This window comes from Sciurus vulgaris, assembly GCF_902686455.1.
Source record: "Sciurus vulgaris genome assembly, chromosome: 2".
Lineage (NCBI taxonomy): Eukaryota > Metazoa > Chordata > Mammalia > Rodentia > Sciuridae > Sciurus > Sciurus vulgaris.
The window spans coordinates 149,875,493-149,900,837 of NC_136462.1; the positions used below are offsets into that span (position 1 = coordinate 149,875,493).

A 25,345-nucleotide genomic window follows, 5' to 3' on the forward strand; every position below is an offset into this window, starting at 1 on the left:
AGTAGAATGAAGAGGACATAATTTTCCTATGTTCATATATAAATACTCGACCAGTGAAACTCCATATCATGTACAACCCATAAGAATGGGATCCTAAGTTATATTCCATGTATGTATAATGTCAGAATACATTCTGTCATGTATATCTAAACAGAATTAAAAAAGAAATGGTATATAGATTTATGGTTCAACATGGATAAAACTTGAAAACACTATGCTAAAAGAAGCCAGATACAAAAGACCATATAGTACATCATTCCACTTAAATATGAAACGTTCAGAGTAGACTACTTTGGAGAAACCAAAAGCAGATTACTGGTTGCCAGGAAATGGGAAAATGGTGGAGGAAAGTGATGGCTAAGGGCCATACGGTTTCTTTTGGAGGTGATGAAAATGTTCTGAAATTAGTAGTGACAGCCCCACAACTTTGTGAACATATTAAAATCCACTGATTTTATACTTTAAAGTGGTGAATATATTGTATGTAAATTTTATATCAATTAAAAGATCAATGATTTAAGAATTTTCTTCTCAACATCTTAGAAAACAGTAAAATAAACTCAAAGCAAAAGAAGAAAAAAAATGATATAAAAAAATTTTATACAATAGAACAGAGGTGGGAATCAAAGCCAAAATTTTAAAAGATCAATAAAGCAGATAAGGGAAAAAATACTACCAATGTCAAAAATACTAATAATTCTAAAATATTAAAAGAGGCCATTACATGTAAATTTGTGCCAACAAATTTGAAAATTTCAAGGAAATGAAGAAATTCCAAGAAAAATATAGCTTATCAAAACTTAGAAGAAACACAAAGTCTAAATAATTTGATGCCTATTAAAACACACTGAATCTATAATTTTAAAAAAAAATCTCCAAAACCAAAAAGCACTCCATGCCCATATGGATTCATCAGGAAATTATACCAAAATATAAGAAATAACACAAATTTTACAGAATGTCTTCCAAAGAACAGGGGAAAGGGGAACTTTTCAATTTGCTTCAAGGGGCTAACATGACTGACATCAAGGATATTTTAAAGAAGGGTAATTACAACTTTATCTCTAATGTGCATGGACATGATCCTAAAGACAAATCTAGCAATATACTAAATGAAATATGATGAACTTAGTTTACTACAGGGAAGCAAAGTTGATTTTACTTTTGTATTCATTCCTGAATGTTATTCACATATTATAAACTAGAAAAGTGAACTGAACAGATGCAGAAAAAAATTAAAGTAATTTAAATCCCATTCATAATTTTTACCTAAATCTCTCAGCAAACTCTGAAAATAGTTTCCTTAATAAGATAAAGAATATCCACAAAAACTTCATCAGACCTAATGGTGAAATACTGAAAGGTTCCATGTCCCCAATTTCATTCCCCCAAAATTATAAACAAGACAGACGCTCATTCTTATCACTTGTATTCAACATTGCACTGCTTCATCTGAGTCAATGGAAAAAAGGTACAAAAAGGAAGAGGACTCAAAAGGAAGAACTAAAACCATCGAAATCTTCAGACAATATAGTCATATATGTAAAATATAGTCATGCATATAAAAACCCCAAAGAGTAGGTAAGCTACTAGCACTTAGAAGTAAACTTGTCATAGCCACTGAATACAGTGTCAATATATAAAAACTTTTCTTTTGGATTGTGGCTGTGGCTCAGTGGTGGAATGCTTGCCTGGCATGTGTGAGACCCTGGGTTCAATTCTCAGCACTGCATATAAATAAAACAAAGATCCATCTACAACTAAAAAAAATTTTTTTTAAATTTTTCTATGTACTAGCAAGCAATTAGGAAATAAAAATTTAAATACAATCCAAAACATTAATCAAAAGAAAACCAAAGTTTTTCAAAGGTAACAAGAGTATGTTTATTTTCTTGAAAAAGGCAATGTTTTTCAAGCATGAAATGAAAATGCTACCTGCAAAGATCAATAAACTGGAATTACCTTAAAATGAAGACTGTATGTTCATCGAAAGACATAGAAGAGCAGGGCATGGTGTTTCGTGGGAGGCTAAGACAGGAGGATCTGGAGTTCAAAGTCAGACTCAGCAAGAGACACTAAGCAACTCAGTCAGACCCTGTCTCTAAATAAAATACAAAATAGGGCTGGGGAAGTGAATCAGTGGTCCAGTGCCCCCGAGTTCAATCCCAGGTACCTCTCCACCCAACTCCCCAAAAATGTGGATACTTTTTATGGAAAGTCAGATATAATTTTCCTACAAAAATATTATATGATCATGTATCTTTTAGTTCACTCTTTTCAGCCAGTATACTACAGTTGAGAAATGCCTTATTTTGGGATCCTATCATCAACATAAAAACTTTCTGCACTTGGAATCTGTGCTTACAGAAGATGAGAATGATCATGAGCAGGTTTAACTAAAAATAGGCTTCAATGATGACAAGGGAGAGAAAAAAAAAAAAAAAAAAAAAAAAACAAGGTCTTTTTACAAAGTTGCAAAGTGAGGGCAAAAGAAGCAGAGTTAGTAGCTTCCAAAAGACTTAACAACACTGACAGGGTCCAGTCCATGCTTCTTGGTTTTAAATCAAAAAACAGAAGCCAAATTCTTTATGTAACCTCCCCACACACACTCACACCCTGCATGCTTCTGGCAAATTCCCAGAGTCAGTTCAGCTTAAGACACTGCCTAGGAAAAGCAGATTTGCAGAACAGGATGAGATTATAACAGCTCTTCCATAGTAGAAAAAAATAATTTGCTATTTGATGCCATGATTCTTTTACTGCCTCCACCACCATCTACTAAAGACAATTGTCTAAACCCTAGCCCTAAATAAAAGACAAAATAGGACTGGGGATGTGGCTCAGTGGTTAAGTGCCCCTAAATTCAATCCCAGGTATTCTCCCCCTGCCAAAAAAAAAGAAGAAAACAAAAGTCAAAGCAAGAAATGGAAGATATTGGCAATGAAATGCATATATCTGACAAAGGACAAAATAATTAAGAATGCCTACAGGGCTGGGGTAGCGCAGTTGGGAGAATGCTTGCCTCGTAAGCACAAGGCCCTGGGTTCAATCCCCAGCACCGCAAAAAAAAAAAAAAGGAATGGCTACATATTCATGTAATAGAAGATGTACAAAGGACCTACAGAGAAGATTGGAAATGGCCAATCGAGATGTGAAAATGCTAATGCTCAACGGAGGTAGAAATCAGGAAAATAAAAAATTAAAGTTACATTCCACCCCAAAAAACTAAAGGCTAAATGTTTTCTCTGATGTTAACTCACAAACAGTTGTGGGGCGGGGATGCAAGGCAAGAATAAAGTTACTTTAGATTAGGTAGAAGGGAGGCAGGAAGGGGAAGGAGGATGGGGGTAAGAAGGATAGTAGAGTGAAAAAGACATTACCACCTCATGAAAATAGATGACTGCAAGACCAAATGTGATCCTACAATATGTACATAATGCACTAAGCAGTTAGATAAATGAGAAATTATACTCTATGTATGATTTATCAAAATGCATAAATGCACTCTACTGTCATGTATAACTAATTAGAATAAAAAATAAAAAACTACACTCCAAAAAATAGTACACAAGGATATATAAACAATATGTTCACTAAAATCCTGTTTGTAATAATAAAAATTGGAATTTATCTCAATATTCACCAGCACAGGGATATTTCATATTTATGTGAAATATTACTACAAAGCAACTAAAATGTGTTGACTTACAAACACCAATATGTACACATTGCAAACATAACAATGCATGAAATGAAGCAAATGCCAGGAAGATAATACAGGTTGTCCTATTTGCATGAAGTTTTAAAACACATGACAATTAGGAGGGGGACTTCCTAAGGGCTGGTAATATTCTGTTCCTTGATTTTGGTCATACAGATGTTATGTACTTTATCATAATTTACTCAACTTTTTTTTTTTTTTCTTTTTCGAAGTTCTAGGAATTGAATCCAGGATCATACATGCTAGGCAAGTTCTCTACCCCTGAGCTACTTTCCCAGCTTCCCAGTTGTATAATTATGCATGTTCCTGAATGCCTATCTTATTTACACAAAAAAGTAAAATACAAAAAAAGATGTTTATGGACATATATGAGAAAGTATAAAAATATAAAGGAAATAGACCAAGAGAGTTGTTACTTCAAGGAGTGAGCAGGGGAAAGAAAAGAATTTGGTACAAAATATTTTATCTGATGTTTATATTGCTTGGAGATTAAAAAAAGGTCTGAAATACATCAAAATTTTGTCTGTTAAAGTTGGTAGGTCTAATTATCTTTATGTACTTTCTTCTATTCTTAAATATTTAAGGGAAAACTCTTGTAAACACATCAACATAAGAAATTAAGTCCTACAACTCAGAATACTGTTTAAAAACTTTAAAAAATTTTTTTAGTTGTACATGAACACAATACCTTTTTTAATTTACTTTTATGCTATGCTGAGTTTTGAACCCAGTACCTCACACATGCCAGGCAAGCACTCTACCACTGAGCCACAACCCCAGCCCTGTTTAAAAACTATTAACGGTAGCTAGGCGCAGAAGCACAAACCTATAATATAAAGGAGGCTGAGGCAGAATGATTATAAGTTAGAGGCCAGTCTCAGCAAATTAGGGAGGCCTTGTCTCAAAAAAAGAAAAAGGTCTGGAATGTAGTTCAGTGGTAGAGCGCCCCTGGTTTCAATACCTGGTAAACCACCCCCCAAAAAATAAATCATCTTTATTAAGGCATAAGTGTATTTAAAGTACAAAATTTGATGTTTCAACCTATATATTCACCCATAAAATCATCACCACAATCAAGAATTGATTAACAAACATATCTATCATTCCCCAAAGTTTCTTCATGCCCCTTGCCTTTCCCACCCCATCCCTGGGGTTCTTACCCCAGGCAATTTAAAGAATTTGGTGCAAATGGAATTATATATTATATATTTTATATATATATATATATATATATATATATGAGAGAGAGAGAGAGGTCTGGCTTCCTTCACTCACCGTAACCATCTTGAGATTCATGCTGTAGCATGCATCAATAAATTATTCTTTACTGCTGAGTGTTTGTATAGACATACTATAATTTGTTTATCCATTCACCTGTTGAACATGTGGGTTGTTTTCAGTTTGGGGGTCTTATAAATAGATGTTTGTGTGTAGATAGATGCTTTAATTTCTCTGGAATATAACTAATGCCATTCAAAACGGTTAAAGTGATCAAAAACAAGGAGAGTTTAAAAAACTGACAATCTATAAGAGTCTAATAAATAGTGATGACTAAATGATAAGTTTTATCCTGGCCAAGATCCTGGTAGAGAAAAAGGATATTAGGTTAAAAGTAAGGAAATCCAGCAGGGCACAGTGGTGCACCCCTGTAATCCCTTAGCTCAGGAGGGCTAAGGCAGGAGGATCAGGACTTCAAAACCAGCCTCAGCAAAAGTGAGGCACTAAGCAATTCAGTGAGACCCTGTCTCTAAATAAAATACGAAACAGGGCTAGGGATGTGGCTCAGTGGCTGAGTGCCCTGAGTTCAATCCCTAGTACCAAAAAAAAAAAGTAAGGAAATCCAAATAAACTATTGACTACAGTATCAACATTGTGTTCATTAGGTGTGACAAACTCACCATATTAATATAATGTGTTGGCAACAGGGAAAACTTTATGCAGGATATATGTGAAATCTATATCTTTTTAAGTTTTCTATAAATTGAGAACTATTCTAAAGTAAAAATTCATCTTAAAAATATCTAAGAATTGGGTTGGGGTTGCCTAGTTAAGTGTAAGGCACTGGGTTTGATACTCAGCATCACATAAAATTAAAGGTATTGTGCCCATCTACCAATAAAATTTACATATATATGTAATATATGTAAAATCTAAGAATCATTCAGTCACGTGACAGGTAAACATTAAAATTTTTTAATACCCCGCCAAACTGTTTTCCTAATAGTTGTACCATTTTGCATTCCTACCAGCAGTGTACAAGAGTTCCAGGTCTTCAACATTCTTACCAATTCTTGGTAAAGTCAGTCTTCCTAATTTTAGTCATTCTAAAAGGCAAGTACATTAACTTTGCAGTATATATTTCACTGATATGTATAGATACAGGTGAATATACATAGATTTATATGTCTTATATGTGTATGTTGTGTGTGAATATATGTACTTTTCCAGAAAAAAAAAAAAAAAAAATCAGACTTTCTGGTTCTTACAAGAAACTGGTAGCTGCCCAAATCCAAATTTCTCCATACAGCCTCCAAAACATACACAGATCAACAAAAGCAATACAACTACTCTCAGAAATACTATGATCTTTGCTTGCATGTTAACAGGTACCCAACTGTCCTAAACCTGCTTACCCAGTTTTAGAGCCCATCTGAGAGGACTGCCAGACAGAAGAAAAAAAAAAGACCCTAAAAATTCAAACATTAAACAGTATCAAACCTAGAAACAAACTTAACAAAAGATGTGAAAGATGCCTACAAAATAAGGATAAAAATTAAGGATGACCTAATAAATAGATAGGCCAGCTTCATGTATTGGAAGACTCGTCAACATAACACACATCTGTAATTATTTCAGAGATTCAATGCAATCTCAATCAAAATTCCCACAGAGGTTTGGGGTTATGGCTCAGTGGTAGAGCAATCACCTAGCATGTGTGAGGCACTGTGTTCGATTCTCAGCACCACATAAAAATGAAGATATTGTGTCCATCTACAGCTAAAAATATATTTTTTTAAATCCCCATAGAAGGCTGGGTATGTGGACAGGCATGACCAGCTGAATCTATTCACACAGAAATGCAAAGATCTAAGAAAAGACAAGAATCAAAAAGGACAAACTGATGACTTCACTACCAACTATCAAAACCTATTACAAAGCTATAAGACATAAGGACAGATATGTAGATTAATGGCGAGAACTGAGACTTCTGAAACAGATATGTACTACACTATGCGTATCTGATTTATGAGAAGGGCAACAGGATAGTGTGATTAACAAGGAATTTTCACCCCCAAATGCTGCTGGATCAACTGGTTATCTACACACACACACACACACACACACACACAGCACAAAATGAATCTTGACTTTTACCTTGCACAAAACTAAATTTCAGGTGGGCTGCAAATCTAAGTGTAAAAGTTAAGTGTAAAAGGTAAAGCACAGTTTTTTAAATGAAACATATCTTGGAACAGAAAAATATTTCTTAAACAGGACACAAAACATTAAGTAAAATTAAAAGGTCAGTAAATTCTTAATTCAAAGTCAAAATTTTTCTTATTTAAAAAAAATACACTTTAAGAATATAAAGGCTGGTGGCATGGACCTGTAGTTACAGCTTCTCAAGAGGTTGAGATGGGAGGATTAGTGGAGTTTGAAACGAGTTTGAGCAACATGGTGAAACTCCATTGCAAACAAATACAAAAAGCATAAAGGCAAATCAATGATTGGGAGATTGGGAGGAAATATATTAGGAGAAAATATTTGTAACGTACATTTCAAACACAGAACTCATGTACAGAATATATAATGAACTGTTATAATTAGAAAAAAGTAGGTAACACTGAAAGAATGAATGTAAGACCTAAGAGGCACTTCAGGAGAGAGGATATCCAAAGGTCAATAAACATTAAAAGGTGCTCAACTTCATTAGTCATAAGGGAAATTAAAAACTACAATAGAGATACCACTACATACTGACCAAAATGATTAAAATGAAGAAGACAATTGCAGTAGTTAGTAAGGATGTGGAATATCCCAAAGTTATCATGAATTACTGCAAGCATAAACTGGCTTAACTGTTGTGAGAAACAGCCACTTCTTAAAAGCCTGTGCTATGACCCAACAATCCCACTTCTAGTCTTTATCTATTTGGTATAGATGTGAATTCAACAAAAGGCATGCTTAGAGCAGCACTATTCATAATGACTCCAAACTGTGGAATACTCAAATGCCTATTAAAAGAATAAATGAGCATTCATCTATATTCATACAATGGGATATTATATGGCAATGAATGATCCATAATCACTGATTGCAATATGGGTAAATTTCATAGCTAATGAGTATGTATTCATGATTCCATTTATATAAGCTCAAAATCATCTATACAATTAGACATCAGCATCGTGATTTCCCTTCACGTGTCAGATACCAAACAGGAGGCAGGGGGGTTTCTGGTATATTGTTAATTTTTGTCTCTATGTCAGTGGTTATAAAAGTTGTGTTCGGTTTATGAAAATTCATTGAACACTACACTTATATTTGCATACTTTTATGTATGTGCAAAATGTGTGAGAGAAAGAAAGAAAATGTATCTTTTCAAACAAGATCAGATTTTCTGGTTCTTATAGGAAATTGGTAGTAATCTGTTAACACTTCAATAAAGTTACACTTTATATTGAAGTATGTTATGCTTAAATAAAATGTTAAATATCACTTAACTGTTACAGCCATATATTAATGTTTCATAAAATTTTTCTATTTCATCAGAAACTAGACTTGCTGAGAATAATTTCAATCATCTCACTACCTGGAACAAAATTATTAAACTTAGTTTTGGAATAACTTTACAGATTATTTAGTGATGACACTGTTTATGACCCTGCAGAATAAAAAAGGAAACCAGAAATTAAGTATCAGACTACAGCTTTACAATTATTTTGGTCTCAAAATTTGGCAGACCATTTAGATGTGGGTACTGGCTGCAGTAGATTTGATAAAGTTAGAGCTCCTTGCCTATGATATGTACTTCCCATGTGTATCATACTCAGAAATCAAAACAAAACCTTTAGAATCAGCCTTAAATCTTACTTTGAACAACTCTGGCTAATCAATTCCTTTTTTAAACCATCAAGCCCTTTTAACTGGTTACTGAGGAGTTTCAGTGAGATAACATGAATTTTTTTCTCCAGTTGGTGCCCCCAGCCATCCTATAAATTGAATGGTCCTACTTATCTAGCAGTTAAGTGATATCTTGCTAGTTTACATACCTTTATAGACACCATTACTAAAAACTCCGTTCATTAATACTTTATAGCTCCCTTCCATCCTTCCCCAGAGTTCAACAGATTCATGCTTAAAGGACAGGGAATGTGAAGAGTCCCTCTAGGTGGCAGGCAACCTTCTCTTAAGAAATGTGTACATTCCCATTATACTGTTGATTGGATAGGAGATCCAGCTCTGACTAGGCCTTTCAGTCCCACACCAACTCCCATCACCCTTCATGCAACATGCACTCTTTCTTAGTGGGATTAATAACCAAAAAGTTTAGACCTTTTGCAGACCTCTCCTAAACCACAGGTCACAACTTTCTTCTGTCAACTGGGGAACTCAGACAACTTCAGCTACCCTATTCTGTCCTACATCTCTAAATTTTTCAATTCATCTTTACTCAGTCAGGGGCAGATAACAAATCTGCTACCCAAACTCAATCCTGCCTTCACTCCTGGAAGCACCTGCAATCTATAAACATACTTCATACTTCTCCTGAAAGAGACTCCCCCTTGCTTGGCTTACAAGGGGAAGTAGTATCCACTCCACTCTCCTCTTATTAAGAGGATGGGAATCACTTCAAATCTATCCTCCCTCTGTGATCTTTTATTCTGTGCAGACCAGGGAAGGGCTGTGATGTTTGTGGCAGGAGAGACTATCTGTTCCCATTCTTTTGTTTGTTTTGGTGGTGGTGGGAATCTAAGGGTCTCATGGTGAGCTATACCCCCAGCTGGCCCCACTTCTTAAGGGTTCTCATTACACTACAGGTCACAACTTTATTCTCAGCTTTGGGCCCTCATGGCCAATTTTAGGGAAACACAAAAATATATATACTCAATATCCAGCTACACTGAAATAATTTTAATTCTCTTTCAAGATATTTCAAATGCTCTGCTCTCAAAAAGTGTTTCTAGTTCCCTAAGCAAACTCCCCCTACTTGATTCTATCACATCACTTTTTCAAAAACAGTTGGTCAACTGAATTTTTCTGTTGTTGTTCAGTGCTACAGACTGAACATGGGTTCAGTCCATGGGTGCTCTACCACTGAGTTAAATTCCTAGCCCTTTTTATTTTGAGACATCTCACTAAATTGCCCAGGTTGGCCTTAAACTTGTGATCTTTCTACTTCAACCTCTAGAACTGCTGGGATTACAGACGTGTGCCACCACACCCTTCGAGTACACATTTCTGTTATCAATCTCATTGCATAGTATGCCATGAAGTATTTTATCATATCTAGCATACAGCCTTGCAAGTAACTTACACTCAACTGTTCAAATGGAAAAAAAAACTTAGATAACTTCTGCAAAGTTAAATATACCTATGTGAAACAAGTTAACTGTGCCATGTAATTTCTGACAGATGACCAAGTATGAATAAAATGTTAGTAAGACAATAATAAAAAAAGAACATTACCTTGTGCCAGAGCCTAGTGAAGAAATGAAATGTGATCAATGCAAAATGCAAACAACAATATGAAACACTGTGTTCAGGAAATAACATTTTTAAAAACTTTCATTACAAAATCTTTATTATAGAAGAACTAGTGAGGAAAAGTACACAGGAACAAAAGGTCCATAACAACTTCACTATTACATATAAATCACTCTAGTCTTTTTTCTACTCATATGTATATCCTTAAGGCCATGCTGTTCTATACTTTGCTTTCTTTCATTTAAGATACTGTGATTATCTTCCTTTGCCATTAAGTAGTCTTCAACAAACATGATACTTAGTGGTGCACAACAGCCCACTGCATGGCTGTGCCATGATTTACTTAACCTGTTGATGACAAATTTTCCCTAGTTATAATGCTGCCATAAAGAATATTATTCTTAAACTTTTATAGTTCTGATCATTTTTAAAGCAACAAAAAATTTTTTGTTGTTGTTGTAGATGGACACAATACCTTTATTTTATTAATGTGGTACTGAGAATTGAACCTAGGTACCTCACACATGCCAGACAAGTGCTCTACCACTGAGCTACAACCAACAAAATTACTTTGATCAAGCTGTTTCTTAAGATTCTTCATGGAGGGGCTGAGGTTGTGGCTCAGTGGTAGATGACTTGCCTAGCACACGTGGGTTCAATTCTCGGCACCACATAAAAATAAAGGTATTGTGTCCTTCTACAACCAAACACACACACACACACACACACACACACATATGTATGTATATATGTATGTGTGTATGCATGCAGGCACGTGTGTGTGTGTGTGCGTTCATTCTTCATGGAAAAGTTTTCCCTGGTTTACTTCCTCATTAAGCACAACAGTGGCATTTCTGTGACCTGGTCCTTAGGGGGTTCTTGCTGGGGAAAAGCAGGGAAGATGCTTTCCGTAGGTCAGGCATTCCTGTCACTAATCAAGAACAAAGGTCCACAGCCCTGAGTTGACATCTTAGGTAAAAGGCAGAGAGAGCACTAACTATATAGAGGGACTAGGTGTGTTATGAAAAGGGCTCAAACCCCAGCTTCCTCAGTGGGAACCTTTTCTGTAATCCTTGAGCTCCCTTAGAATCTGCAGTCTTACGTTCTCATCTAAGCCCCATAAGAAACCTGTGAAGCAAGTCAGGCAGGTACTTTTCTGCTCTACAGGTGGGAAAACTGACCTCTTTATCTTACAGCCCAATGTCAAGCTTAGAAGCTACGTTTCCCAATTTTTTTTTTTTTTAAGTATTCATCCCACTGTACCTCTTAGATGTGTGCCCTGAGAAAGGTCTAAAGAACATCTTCATTATAGTTCGGCTGCCCACTGTCCTTAAAAGAGTGTTATGACAATACTCTCACTAGATCCTGACATCTCACCAGTGAGAACACTGGGCTCCCTAGTCAACTGCAAACATATGATCACTCCTGAAAGTTCTTTGCTCATTAAGCATAGGTCCTGTCCCATCAAGACAACATAGCACTAGCTGAAAAATACTTTCCTATAAACTAGAACAGTTTTCAGGATGTCTGACAGTGTGGTTTAAGCCACTGTTGAGTGTTATTCTTTTTTTTTTTTTTCCTTTTGGAGGTGGGGAACGAATCCAGGGCCTTGAGCAATGTAAGTATATGCTGTACTACTGAGCTACCTCCCCAGCCCAAATGTCATTCTTTTTTGGGGGGAGGGGGTACTAGGGATTGAACCACTGGACCACATCCCCAGCCCTATTTTGTATTTTATTTAGAGACAAGATCTCACCGAGTTGCTTAGCACCTTGCTTTTGCTGAGGCTGGCTTTGAATTCCTGATCCTCCTGCCTCAGCCTCCTAAGCTGCTGGAATTACAGGCATGCACCACAGCACCCAGGCCAAATGTCATTCTTATTGGGATGAAATATATGCAATTTTTTTTCAGACAAGAAAAATGGAACATGTGTTCGAACCAAGACAACTACCTGAATTTTAAACTTAGCATAAGCTAATTGAGAGGAGGGTTAGCTCATTACTTATATCATACATATACTCTTTTTTGGAACTTAGGAAAGACAAGCCCCCAATACCTCTGTAGTATGCCCTTTTCTCGTGTGCCTTCCCATAGAATTCAATAAAAAAAATTCTACAGATGGAACAGATCAGTCTCTTTTTTCTTTTTTTTTTTTTTTTATACCAGGGATTGAACCCAGGTTACTCACGCACTAAGCCACAGTCACAGCCCTTTATTTTTTGAGACAGGGTCTCACTAAGTTGCTCAGGACCTTGCTAAATTAGTGAGGCTGGCTTTGAACTTTCAATCCTCTTGCCTCAGCCTCCTAAGCAGCTGGGATTTCAGGTATGCATCACGGTGCCCAGCTCAGTCTCCTTATTAAAGAGACTCCCTCAAATATGAGGCTACTTAATAATCACACACTCCCTGAATCTTTGCAATAATTACTTCCAAGGTCAAGTTAAAAACTAAATCAAATAATTTATAACTAAGAATGGTAATTATTAGTCTTTGTACTGAGAAAATTTGCTGCTGCCACATTTTTCAAGGTCCATTTTAAAAATTAAAAATATATTCATTCATCTAAAATAACTCAACAGAAAACATTCCATCAACCTTCTTAAAACATGTTGCAACTTCCACAAAAAATCATTGAACACTGTTAGGACATCCACACTTCCCAGGCAAAAGTCTTGGGGAGATATTGCCCTCTTCCTCCACTAATCTGTACAGTATCCCACGTACTATAAAAATTAGAAGCCTACTGACATGTATCATGCTTAAAAGCTATTAAAACATTCAAGAGCTGCATTGTTCAATGTAACAGCCACTAGTCACATGGCCACTGAGCACACGATATGTAATAGTTGGTCTTGTGATATGCTGTTTCCAGTATGTAAAACAAATACTGGATTTTGAAGTCTTAGTACTAATTAAAAGATACAACTTGTAAGTTTTTATAGTGTTGTATGTTGACATGGCAGTATTTTGTATATATTGGGCTAAATAATAAATTCATTTAATCTGTTTCCTTTTACTTTTTTCATATGGCTAGCAGAAAATGTATAACTTGTGATTCACATTATATTTCTGTATTTAAATACTCTTGTTACCTTTGGCCTATCCTTTTTTCCCAATCTTCCTATGCATCATAAAATAAATTTCTATATTTTAATCATAGCGGTCTTCACCCAGAGGGGCATCCAATCCACAAAGTAAACCATAAAAGGAACAAGTGCTACCAGAGACCCAATATTATTCTCCAAGGCTTCCCAAGTCAAGAGCTCCTACATGCACTGCCTAGAAGCAGTTCTTGTCACAAACCTAGGACATCCAAGCTTTCAATCTAAATCACCTGGCAAATGATCATGAATTCCTCGGTTTAAGGGTGTAGTGCAGACTTTACTGAAATCCAGAGAATTGTCCAATATGGCATTTATCCTTCGAAAAATATTGGCATTGCTACACGTGGAGAGTGCAGGTGCTTCCTGGTTGTCCCAGCAATCTTTTATCCTTCCCACTTCTTCGTCCTAGACACAGAGAAAAAATACTTAGGTTTTCTGCACTCCTTTCTGGTAAGCACAGAGATACTACACTACCCCCTCATAAGTTAAAGTAAAAAGGGTTTGACTTTCTTCACTCTGTAGCAAAACACTAAATAAGTGTTTACTATGAACAAAGTACTCAGAACTGTAAGAGTACTAACCAAAATATAAAGTTCTCAAAAACTTCCTTGTTGAATAGGATACACAGAGGCATTTGCATGACAAATTAGCAGGAGCATAAGCTAGAGAACCAGACAGACTTGATTCAAATATTGGGGGATATATGCATACCCTGGAACATTGTTTGACATAAAGGAATGTAGTACTGAGAGCTACAACATGGATAAACCTCAAAAACTACACTAAGTGAAAGAAACCAGTCACATAATACAACATTTCATTGCACAATGGTTACCACTACATAATTTTCCCAGTTTTTTTTAGTTCAAAGACTGGTTTATAATCTTCATCATGTAATTATTACATAGATAATTCCGTTTGTCATGCCACTTAAAAGTTAAACAGAGCAGCAAAGTATTCACTAGTGGCACATAGATGTGCATTTGTCTTCTCCTGCACTGCCAGCCATGAGCCTAGAATTCTCAGCTTATGGTCACTATTAGTGACCAACTTGTGTGGTTTGTTTAAAGCTCTACAGTACTAAAAGTATTGTCACTCAACTCAATGAGGAACAGTAAACCCAGGGGAGCAGGTATACAGCAAAGCTGCCATGAGTTAAGTCATGTGATATGGTAAGACTCAGATCTTCCCATAATAGTTAAACCATACAGTTCATCGGCCGGCAATACATTAACAGATGAAGCATTTCTTTCTGATTATGGGTCAATATAAAAACTATTCTGTAGGTTTCAAGATGAAAATGATTATGTTCACTGAACAGCTTGGAAATAGCAGTGGAAAGAGATTTCACAGAACAAAAGGTTCTTTTTTAAAAAAAGGCTTCACTGGATTGGGGTTGTGGCTCAGTGGTACAGCGCTTGCCTAACGTGTGAGGCACTGGGTTCAATTCTTGGCACCGCATATAAATAAATGAATAAAATGAAGGTCCATCAACAACTAAAAAAAAAAAAACATTAAAAAAAGAAAAAAGAAGGCTTCACATGCCAGATGTGGTGGCACAGGCCTATAATCCAAGTGGCTCGGGTGGCTGAGACAGGAGGATTGCAAGTTCAAAGCCAGTCTCAGCAACGGCAAGGCACTACAATTCAGTGAGACCCTGTCTCTAAATAAAATACAAAACAGGACTGGGGATGTCGTTGAGTGCCTCCAAATTCTATCCCCAGTACAAAAAAAAGGCTTCACATAATGATCACACTCAACTTTTTTGTTAGGGGGAAAAAAAAAAAAACCTGGCATAAAATCCACAATGATTATGTAATAAAATATGGTAAATGTTCTATGAATCAATTTAAATAAAATAACCAAAATAAGAAATTTGAAGATAGAAATCTGATATAACTTTCCTATGTACATATATGAATACACCAAAGTGAAATCTCACAGACATGTACCTCCACAAGAAATTTTAAAAATAACTATGGATAAATGGCAGAAAGATCAATAGAGAGAAGGGAGCAGCAGGTGGGGAAAGGGAGGGGAGAAGGGGTGGGGAAAGAGAAGGAGAGGTACTAGGGTCAGAATTAGAATAAGATATATTCCGTGCTGTATAATTATGTCAAAATGGATTCTACTGTTGTGTATAACTAAAAAGAATCAATAAAATGAAATTTTAGAATTGAAATTTAAAGATAGCTGGGCATAGTGACATACTATTAATCTTAATTTGGGAAGGATACCAAGTTCAAGGTCAGCCTGGGTAACTTAGCAATACCCTGTCTCAAAAAAAAAATATTAAAGTAGGGCTGAGGATGTGGGTTCAGTAATATAGCACACTCCTGGATTCAATCCCCAGTACCAACAGACACATAGATAGATAAAAAGAAATCTGAAGATTACTTGCCTACAATTGGAGGGATGATTAGGGAGCAGTGGCTTATGAGTAAAAGGTTCCTTTTTGAAGAAATAGAAATACCCTAAAATTACATTATGGTGATAGTTGCACAGCTCTGTAAATATACTAAAAATAACCAATGAATTGTGTGTTGAAAGGTGAACTTTATGAAGGATAAATTATATCTTAATACAGCTATCTAAAATTTTTGTTTCTCCCATTTACTAGCTATGTTATATTGGTTACTTAAACCTTGTGCCTTGGTTTCCCTATTTGTGAAATGGGAAAAGGGTACCCACAACTTTTTTTTTTTAATGACATGAATACAGCATTTAACCTGGCACCTGCCAAATAGTAGTTGTTATTTTTACATCTGAAGATATGATTCTAGGAGAGGATCGGGTAAGTATCAGGAGTGACACATCAAGCAACTCATATTAAGATAGGAGGATGCAAGTTCAAGGCCAACCTGGACAACTTAGCCAGATCCTGTCTCAAAAAATAAAAAGGGCTAAGGGGCTGGAGTTGTAGCTCAGTGGTAGAGTGCTTACCTTGCACATGGGAAGCAATGGGTTCAATCCTCAGCGCCACATAAAAATAAATGAGTAAAAAAAGATATGGTGCACATCTACAACTAAAAAATTTTTTTAAAAAAAGGGCTGGGGGCTATAGTTTAGTGGTAGAGAGCCTATCTAGCATGCTCAAGATCCTGATTCAACCCCTGGTACTGAGAGAAGAAAAAAAAAAAAAAAAAAAAACACCTCCAAGATATAGAATCATGAACTGAACCCTACAAAAACACCATTATTTTGGTCTTCTTTATCTTAATACCACTGCCATCCAACAGGTTCCCAAAGATATCCATTCTTCATTCTTCATCCCCCTCACTTTCCACATCCAATTCCTGATGTTATAAATAGTGAAACACTGGTCACCAGACTGAATCTTCTAAGGGGAGTCTGCTTTACCAGTCCAATCATTCCCAATTATCTCAGGGTAAACAAATGAACACAAAGCAGACCCCTTTTAAAATCCAGATAAGCATGAGAAATGACCAAATGCATTTATCAACTTTGCAGGAAGACTTTAGAAGGACAACTTGAACCCAAGACTGGTATTCCTTGCAAGCCACAAGATAACCAGAATATCATGTAATCTTGTTTTCCCAAACCCTCTGAGAGGTACCTTATGGCCCTTTTTACAACTGCTCATTTCTAAGATGATTCTCAACTTCACTAAAGCAATTTTATAAAGGCTAAGCTGCAAGCATTTAGTCCACAGATTTTGTTATTACTGTTGTTGTGGTACTGGGGATTGGACCTAGAGGTACTCTACGACTGAGCTTTTTATTTTTGAGACAGGATCTGGCTAAGTTGTCTGGGCTGGCCTCCAACTTGGTACCCTCCTACCTCAACCTCCCCAGTAGCTGGGATTACAGGTGAGTGCCACTGGCTGTAGTCTGCAGATCTTAAGGCTACATGCCTCATTCATTCACTGCCTAATAAACATGAACCAATTGACTGCTATCTACAGTGAGCGCCACAAAGGTCAGCAGATTAGAGAATCAAAACAGTTTTGAAACTGAGACAAGAATAACTGATAGCATTGTAAACAACCACACTATAAGCTACAATGTGCTGTAAACAAATGCCATCTGCTAAGCCAAGGTGGCGTGAAGGCAAAACATTGTGCCTAGAAGTGGGGTAAAGAGGAAGGTCTGAAGAACAGAAGCAGCAAAGAGGCATTAGAGTGCTCCAGTGTGGTAGAGCATTAGGTATAGGAGAAAAGACAGACACTGGAAAGGCAGCCTGATATGCCAGGTTAAGGAGTTAGCATCGTTTTACAGATCAGATTACCAATCTGTTAAAAGCCCCTTTTAATACACACACATACACTCACTCACACACACACCAAATTTTTTATTTACTATAAAAGAAGTACTGTATATATGGACTCCCAGATTCTGGTTACATCTAAAGTCAATTAAATGACTACTATATGTAAGTCTTAGGAGACTACTGGGAACAACAGGAGAGATGAGAGAAGGACCAGTGAAAAAAGTGTCACAGTAGTCTAGAAACAAAGGCAGACTTGGAGGCCTTCTGGGAGAAATTTATTCCTCAGGAAGGAATATCTTATCTCAAACAGGATGAAAAAAAATCTAATTTGGGAACATATCTGACCACCCTGCCCTACTTCTAACCCCATTAAGGAACATGCATCATATTCCCAAACTGGGCAAATAACATCTGGCATGCTTCCCCTCCCCTTCTTTCATGTATACCAAACCAGAGATCAAGTATAAGATGACAGTGTAATTAGGATAAAAGTCAATGAAGTGTTCAACTTATATTCCAAACTGCTTGATCTTATCAGTAAATGCAGTGTTTGCCTTGAATGATCAATTTTGGAAGCAAAAAAAAAAAAAAAGGTCAAAGTCAGCACTGTACAATGAAAAACAGTTCTCTCACTTTTCTTACATGTACAATAGGGATAAAGTAGTAACACAATCTCAGGGGGTTCTGTGAATCAATGCACATACTTGGTACTTGCATATACACAGTACTGAGCACAGTGCTTGGCACATAATTATGTGCTGAGCAAATTAATGTTGTTTATCAGTGATATTATTAGTACACCATGGGGTCAGAGGCTACTGCAGGGATCTTTGAGGAAAAGGGAGTTATTTGTACTACCTAGGGCAACTATTCCTCTGATGATCCCAGGCCCTTCTACTCATAACTCTTCCTCCTACTCTTGACTTAGAAAGCTTAATTAAAATACTGAATACATGATACAAGTAGAACTGCCTAAACAATCTACTATATTTATTGATCATTTTAATTCTCCAGTTAAATTATTTTCAAAATGGAAATTATAGTTTCAGTATGGAATCTGCCTAAAGTCTGAATCTACTATGGAATATACTGATCTTTGTAAATTCTCCATTTAAAAGAATTGTTTCTGGGCTGGGATTGTGGGTCAGTGGTAGAACACTTGCCTGGCATATGTGAGGCACTGAGTTCAATCCTTAGCAACACATAAATAAATAAAATAAAGGTATCAGGTCCATCTACAATTAAAAAACAAAAAATGAATTCTCATTTTCAAAATGGAAACCCACAAACCACTCCTATAATCATAGTTGCATTTTACATAGTCTACTTTATCAATAGTTCTGAGTTCAAATCAATGTTTTAATATGATGAAAAATGTTTTCTTGGTTATTCTATAGCTTAGTAGCTTCTGCCATTACTTTTGGCATGTTGTGCCATAAAATGAGATCTTTTTTTTTTTTTTATTTTAATTGATCTTTTACTGTGATCGGGAAAGTAGGCTTTAAGATTGAGCAAAGACTTAGAACACAAACTTTAATTCTACTGAAAATCACCAGTCAACAGAAAGAATTATTTTGCACTGCCAGAAAAGATCAAATTTAATGCCAATAGAGGGGGAAAAAAACCCTCAAGATAAAACTAGTCCAATCTACCTGCCTGCTATCAGAATGGCTCATGAGGAACCTTGACAAATTTTTTCATATCAATTTTCTCCTTTCCAACAGAGTTGATACTCCCATGGTAAGAGAGTGATCATCAACTGGGATGTAGGGTAGAGTAGGGGCAACAGTCTCTAAAAGAGCATTTCATTTTCCACAAGAAACCCCCCCCACCACCAAAAAACATGAATCACTATTTCAATAAGCAGAAAGAGCACTGGTTCTGCAGTATAAATCCCAGGTCTACCACTTAAGTATCACTCTGAGCCTTAGTTGTCTAAGATATAAAACGGAGTATTACTCACTCTGTAGTAATTAGAAAAAGTGCATGGTTATGCTCAATAAACAACTATTGGCAGCTGTCCAAATTCACAGAGTTGATCAAATCAACCGAGCCAAGTTCACCAAGAACCTTATTTACTTGTTCTAGCTTATACTTGTGTTTCTTCATTTCTTTCTAATTTTGAATTTTGGAACTATCATTCATATTGCTTTCTTTAAATTTCTGAACCCATCCCACATGAATATGTTTGCTAAAAAACTGAGATTTCATTTTTTATGTTTATTTATACTTATTTGTGTGGCAGAACAAATCCAGAATTGCCTAATTTAGAATGCCTGACCCTGCCTTCATACCATACTCTTTAAGCTCAGCATGGTGATGGAATGGACTTCCTCGGTTTAAAATCCTGGTTTGGGGTTATTCATTTGCCACAAATGAATGCCAACTGTATCAACTTTTGTTTTTCTGACTGGAGAGTGAACCCAGGGGTGCTCTACCACTGAGTTATATCCTCAATACCTTTTATTTATTGTTTTTTTTTTTTAGACAGTCTTGCTAAGTTGCCCAGACTGGTCTTAAACTTGTGATCCTCTTACCTCAGCCTCCCAAGTAGCTGGGATGACAGGAGTGTGCCAATGCATTACTTCTGAATTTTTATTCAGGTTGGTTTTAATCTATATAATATCAACATTATAGACTCCTTCAAGATTATGGCTAATAATCTGTGGATTCACAAAAAAAGATGAGAGATTTACTATGGAAGATTATCTGGGGTACACAGTTTATTACTCCAGATGAGATTTTAAAACTGGGATTCATGGATTGGAATCTAGTGAATCCTCTGCAAAACTGTGTTCACACTAAAAATCTTTCTGAGAACAAGATTTTCTTCCATTTAGTTTTTTAGTTAAAAGAATTGGTATTGAACATTTAGACTGTTTTTTAAGTAAGCCAGAGCAACAGAAAGTAATATACTTAGATGCTCTCAAAGAAGTGGTTCTACTAAGATGTAGTTTGGCAATTTGCCCTTTGTTTTATACTACATAAGACAACTGAACAAAATCTGTATAACATTTGTGTTCATGATTTTGAACATATTGTTTACTATCATTTTGAACAGCCCTTATATGAGTAACCATATAGAGGAGTACCACTGACAAGAGATTATAAAACTCTAGTTTTTTTCTAGTTTTCCATGAAGAATTGTTTTCCTTATAGAAGAATATAAATCCTCTAGCCAAATTTCTGTTTGTTTTAAGTTACCAGACTACTCAATACCAAATTTCTGGCTAAACTTTTATTAACTACGGTTATTAAGAATGTTTCTCTATATTTCACTTTCTCCTTGGTTCTCCATCTCAAATCTTCCACGCAAAAATGTAAGGAATAAAAATATATTCAGCTGGTCCATAAGAAATTGTCAATATTCTACCTTTTCCAAGCAAGCTCAATCTAATACTTCAAGAATATTGAAAAACTGCTAGGTTAGATGTTGAAATTACAGAAATGGATAAAATATAATCCTTGTCTCACAAAACTTCATTAAGTGAGAGAAATAAATCCAGTTAAGTAAAAGGAGAGCAAGGGAAGCACAAAACTCTATACAAAGAAAAAAGAGAGAAAATCGAGGTGTCTGGAATGGTTTTACAATTCCAACTCCTAAGCTAGAGAATAATGCAAAAGCAGACTTTCAACAAGAAGACATGAGAAACAGGCAGAGGACAAGCAGAGAGAATACAGAATATGGCATATTCAAGTCAAGAAGTGCTGTCACAGGACTGGACAGGAAGTTTCACAAGGATAAAGGAGACAGGGCTGCAGGTCCTTATTTTCTGCACATATCAGAAAGATAGTGAATCATCAACAGATACAAGATGTTAACTCCTTTTCCTTCCTGGTCTTTCTTCTTTTTCTCCACTGACTCCTTCCCCTCACTCTTAAGTATGCTCAAGATTTTTTCACCTTAAAAAACATGTCTTCCTTGAATGAAAACATCCTCCTCTAGTCACTGACTTCTTTATTCTGTTCTAAGACCAACCTTCCAGAAAATATGCTATCTTTACTTAACCTCCTGGTTCATCCACTCAATTCACAACATTCTGCCAGCAGGCTCCCACAAAGACATTACACAACTACTCCTAAATTAATAACTTCCTACTTGCCAAACCCAACCAAGTCTACCTTACTTGGAATCTTTGGGGGATCTGGTCCTTATCCACTTTCCACTCAATCAAGAAGCCACTTTATTCAGCCAAAAGTTATTCTCACATTTCTATTACCCAATATTATTTGAGTTTATTAAGTCAGTCTGAAAAACGAAATACTATTATTTTCAGAACAGACTTATGAGAACATTAAAGAAATATTTAATGAGTCTGCTCAAGAATATCAACAACACATGGTCACCACAATTGCAGCTTCTGTCAACACTTGGCAGTGATACTGTTAGCTGCATGTACTAAAAGCTCTCACAAATAACAATGAAAAGTGGCATGCTGACCTTTGTTTTTCAAATCTCTTAAATATCTACCTTAATAAAAGATAAAGGGATTTTCTTATCTGCTTCTATATTTAATCTGCTGCCATGTATTGTTTTGGTTGAAGTTTATCAATAAAATCCAATCTCAGATAAACAAGTGGGAAGAGGAATATTGAATAGCCTTTTCAGAGAATTGTGAATATACCTCTTTGATACTACACCCAAACTCTCAAGAGTGGAAACTTTTGTGGAGGGGTACTGGGGATTTAACCCAGGGGTACCTTACTACTGAGCTATATCCTCAGTCCTTTTTTTAATTTTGAGACAGGGTCTAAGCTGCTGAGGGCCTTGCTAATTTGCTGAGGCTGGTCTCAAACTTGGGATCCCCATCTCAGCCTCCTGAGTTGCTGAGGTTACAGGCATGTGCGCCTCTGTCATTTTTTTTTTAAGTGACAGACTTATTTTATTGACTTTTAAGAAAATGTATGTGAAATGTGCAAAGTTCAATAACCATAGTTTGCCGGTTCAAGTATGAAAAGATGTTTCATGAAAAACAGAGGCTTATTCTTCTTGAAACTTAATCACATAAGAACTTTTGACAGTCACTGTATTGGGATATGAAGCATTGACTTCCCATTTGTCACACACAATTTTAAAGGCATATACTCAAGGTTTTTGATTTAATAAAATTAACTTACACTGCTTCCTCAAGGACATTTATATGTGAAACTGGTTACTGCCTTGATTCCTGCTAAGGTACCAGCAGTTTCTTCCACCCCCATTAATTTTGCACCATCATTGCAAATGTCAACACAGTTAAAAAAGCAACTGATGTCTTAAAATTATGAAAACTATTTTGACTTTGAATCCTTAAAGGCTTATGGGGATTTACAGAGTCCAAAGACCTAGCTCTTGAGACCTGTGGTCAGAATAAAGGTTAGGTTCCTTAGCCATAACATATAAAACACTCCCTTTATTGTCTGGCTTCAACATAGTGGCCAAGTTAAATCCCTATTAGTTTATTCCTTTTTTAATGAGGGGGATAACAAACATGCAGTAAAGAGTGCTAGTTCTAAGATATGGCTTGATCAATATTCATGTTTGTACCTACCTAACTACCAATATGTCAACATTCAGAACATTTCTATGCTCTATAGGTTCTCCTGTGCCTTTTCCTGCTCCTGATACCCCTTTTAAAAAAGATTTACAGAAGATTTCTGTTGTCACGTTTTTTTAACTTCTTATAAATGGAATCATGTAACAGGTACTCTTCTGGGTCTGGCTTTTTTTTTTTTTTTTTCCTACTTAGTATGAGATTTCTACATGTTGCAGTGTAGTTCAGTAGTTTTTTTATTACTGTGTAGTGTTACCGATGTAATGAGGGTTTGGGGATTTAGCTCAGTGGCAGAGCATTTGCCTAACACACACAAGGTCTTCTGCCCTAGTGAGAGGGGAACAAGGAAAAAAAAAAATCCAACACACAAGGTAACAGATGTCATCATAGATATATATCTTTTTTTTTTTTTTTTTTGCCATACTGGGGATTGAACCCAGGGCCTTCTGCTTGCAAGCACTCCACCAACTGAGCTATAGTCATATAGATTATAATCTATAATCAGATAATTTATCCATATTCCTGCTTATGGGTATGCAGGAAAGAGTTAAATAGCAGGCCTTACTACAGGTCTTTTGTTGGCATCTGGGAGCTTGGATTTTGAGTACCCACCATTCACATTACTGATAAAAGTGACCTACTATACGTAAACTAGACAAACAATATGGTGTATGCCAAACACTTTTCTCACTGGAGCTTGGGATCTGGGTACATTCTAGGCAGAGGCTGCCTGACTGACCAGACCAAAACAAATGGAACACGAACACACACACACACACACACAAACACATCAAGTTCTAACAGGCTTTGTTGTCTGGCAATAATCTACATGTACTGTCAGCTGTCGGGATTAAACGGAGTCCTGTCTGATTCCCCTAGCAGAGGACTTGAACCTGCTTTCCAGACTTTGCCCTATACATCTTTTCCCCAGGAATGTTCTTGGGGACCCCTAACACAATGGGCATTTGTTTTTGTTTTTGAACATTTCGAATGTTATAAATTGCTGCAAATATCCTTATATCTTTTTAGTGTCATATACACTAACCTCTCTTGGATAAGGACACAGTGCAACTGGTAGGTCTTAGGATAGTAACCTCTGCACTTAAAATTCTAGCAATACTGAAATTAGTTACTTAAATGCAGTCCTCTATTTTATACCTCCCTTGTCTTTGTTCATATTGTTCCTTTTGTCTAAAATGTTCTCCCTTGTTCCTACTAAAATCTGTTTGGGCAAACCTTTAATTCTTTTACACAGCTATTACCCATGTTATTTCTGTATATATCTATTGCTGATTTACAAGATAGCACATAACTTGTTCATGTGCTTGTGTTCCTATTAGACTATTAACTCCTGGAGAGCTGGATCGATCTTATTTATCTGCAATCCCCCAGTATATGTTGAAAAAGCAACCAATAAACATAATGGTAATCTTCAGATCCTCAATTATATAATCTATTCATGGGGTCTTTAGGTTTGTTTTGTTTTCATGCTAAATTATATCTGGTCCAAACTTGAAACCCCAAATTCTGAAATCACCAAGTAGCTAAGAACTTTGACAACAGGTGGAACTGATGTTTATCTTTCTCTTGGTGTGGGGGTAGGGGATGGAGACAGGAAGGATTCAGAAAAAGGCTCAATCAACTGGAACTCATGTCCAGCTTGGGACAACATTCCATGTAGACAAAGGGCCAAAGGGATAAAACCTAGTGAGCAATGAGAACACTAGCATGGCAGAGCTCCCCAGAGTGGCAGGTGTGACTGAATAAGAACAATTAAAGAGGATGATGGAAAAAGCAGATGGGGAAACAAATCATACAACAAGAGTCCAACTAGAACCAGCAATGGGCAAGGAAGAAGGAATGAAAGGAGACACAAAGATAGGATCACATCAAGGCTTTGTATTTACACAAATTGGAAGAAGTTTCCAAAAGGAAAGCTAAAACCATGTACTTACCTAGCATCCTTCTGTAGCAGAACCTCTGATGGGAAAAAGCAAAGCACCCAAACACAGTTTTTGCCCTAAGAGGGCACTCGAGTTTAACTGGGA

General features: G+C 36.3%; 1 protein-coding gene across 17 annotated transcripts in view; it reads right to left on the reverse strand.

The window, feature by feature from the left end:
- Nucleotides 1-25,345, reverse strand: part of CPEB1 (cytoplasmic polyadenylation element binding protein 1) — an 82,731-nt gene that overhangs the window by 49,658 nt on the left and 7,728 nt on the right. For 8 of the 17 annotated variants that reach the window (XM_079126818.1, XM_079126817.1, XM_079126826.1 and 5 more), the window contains exon 2: nt 13,764-13,938. The exons of the other annotated variants lie outside the window; for them this stretch is intronic. Coding sequence is in view for 4 of the 8 variants with exons in the window: in XM_079126826.1 (XP_078982952.1) it covers nt 13,764-13,938 (175 nt within the window). In the remaining 4 variants the exon portion in view is untranslated. The remainder of the gene's footprint in view (nt 1-13,763; nt 13,939-25,345) is intronic. 17 annotated transcript variants of the gene reach the window in all.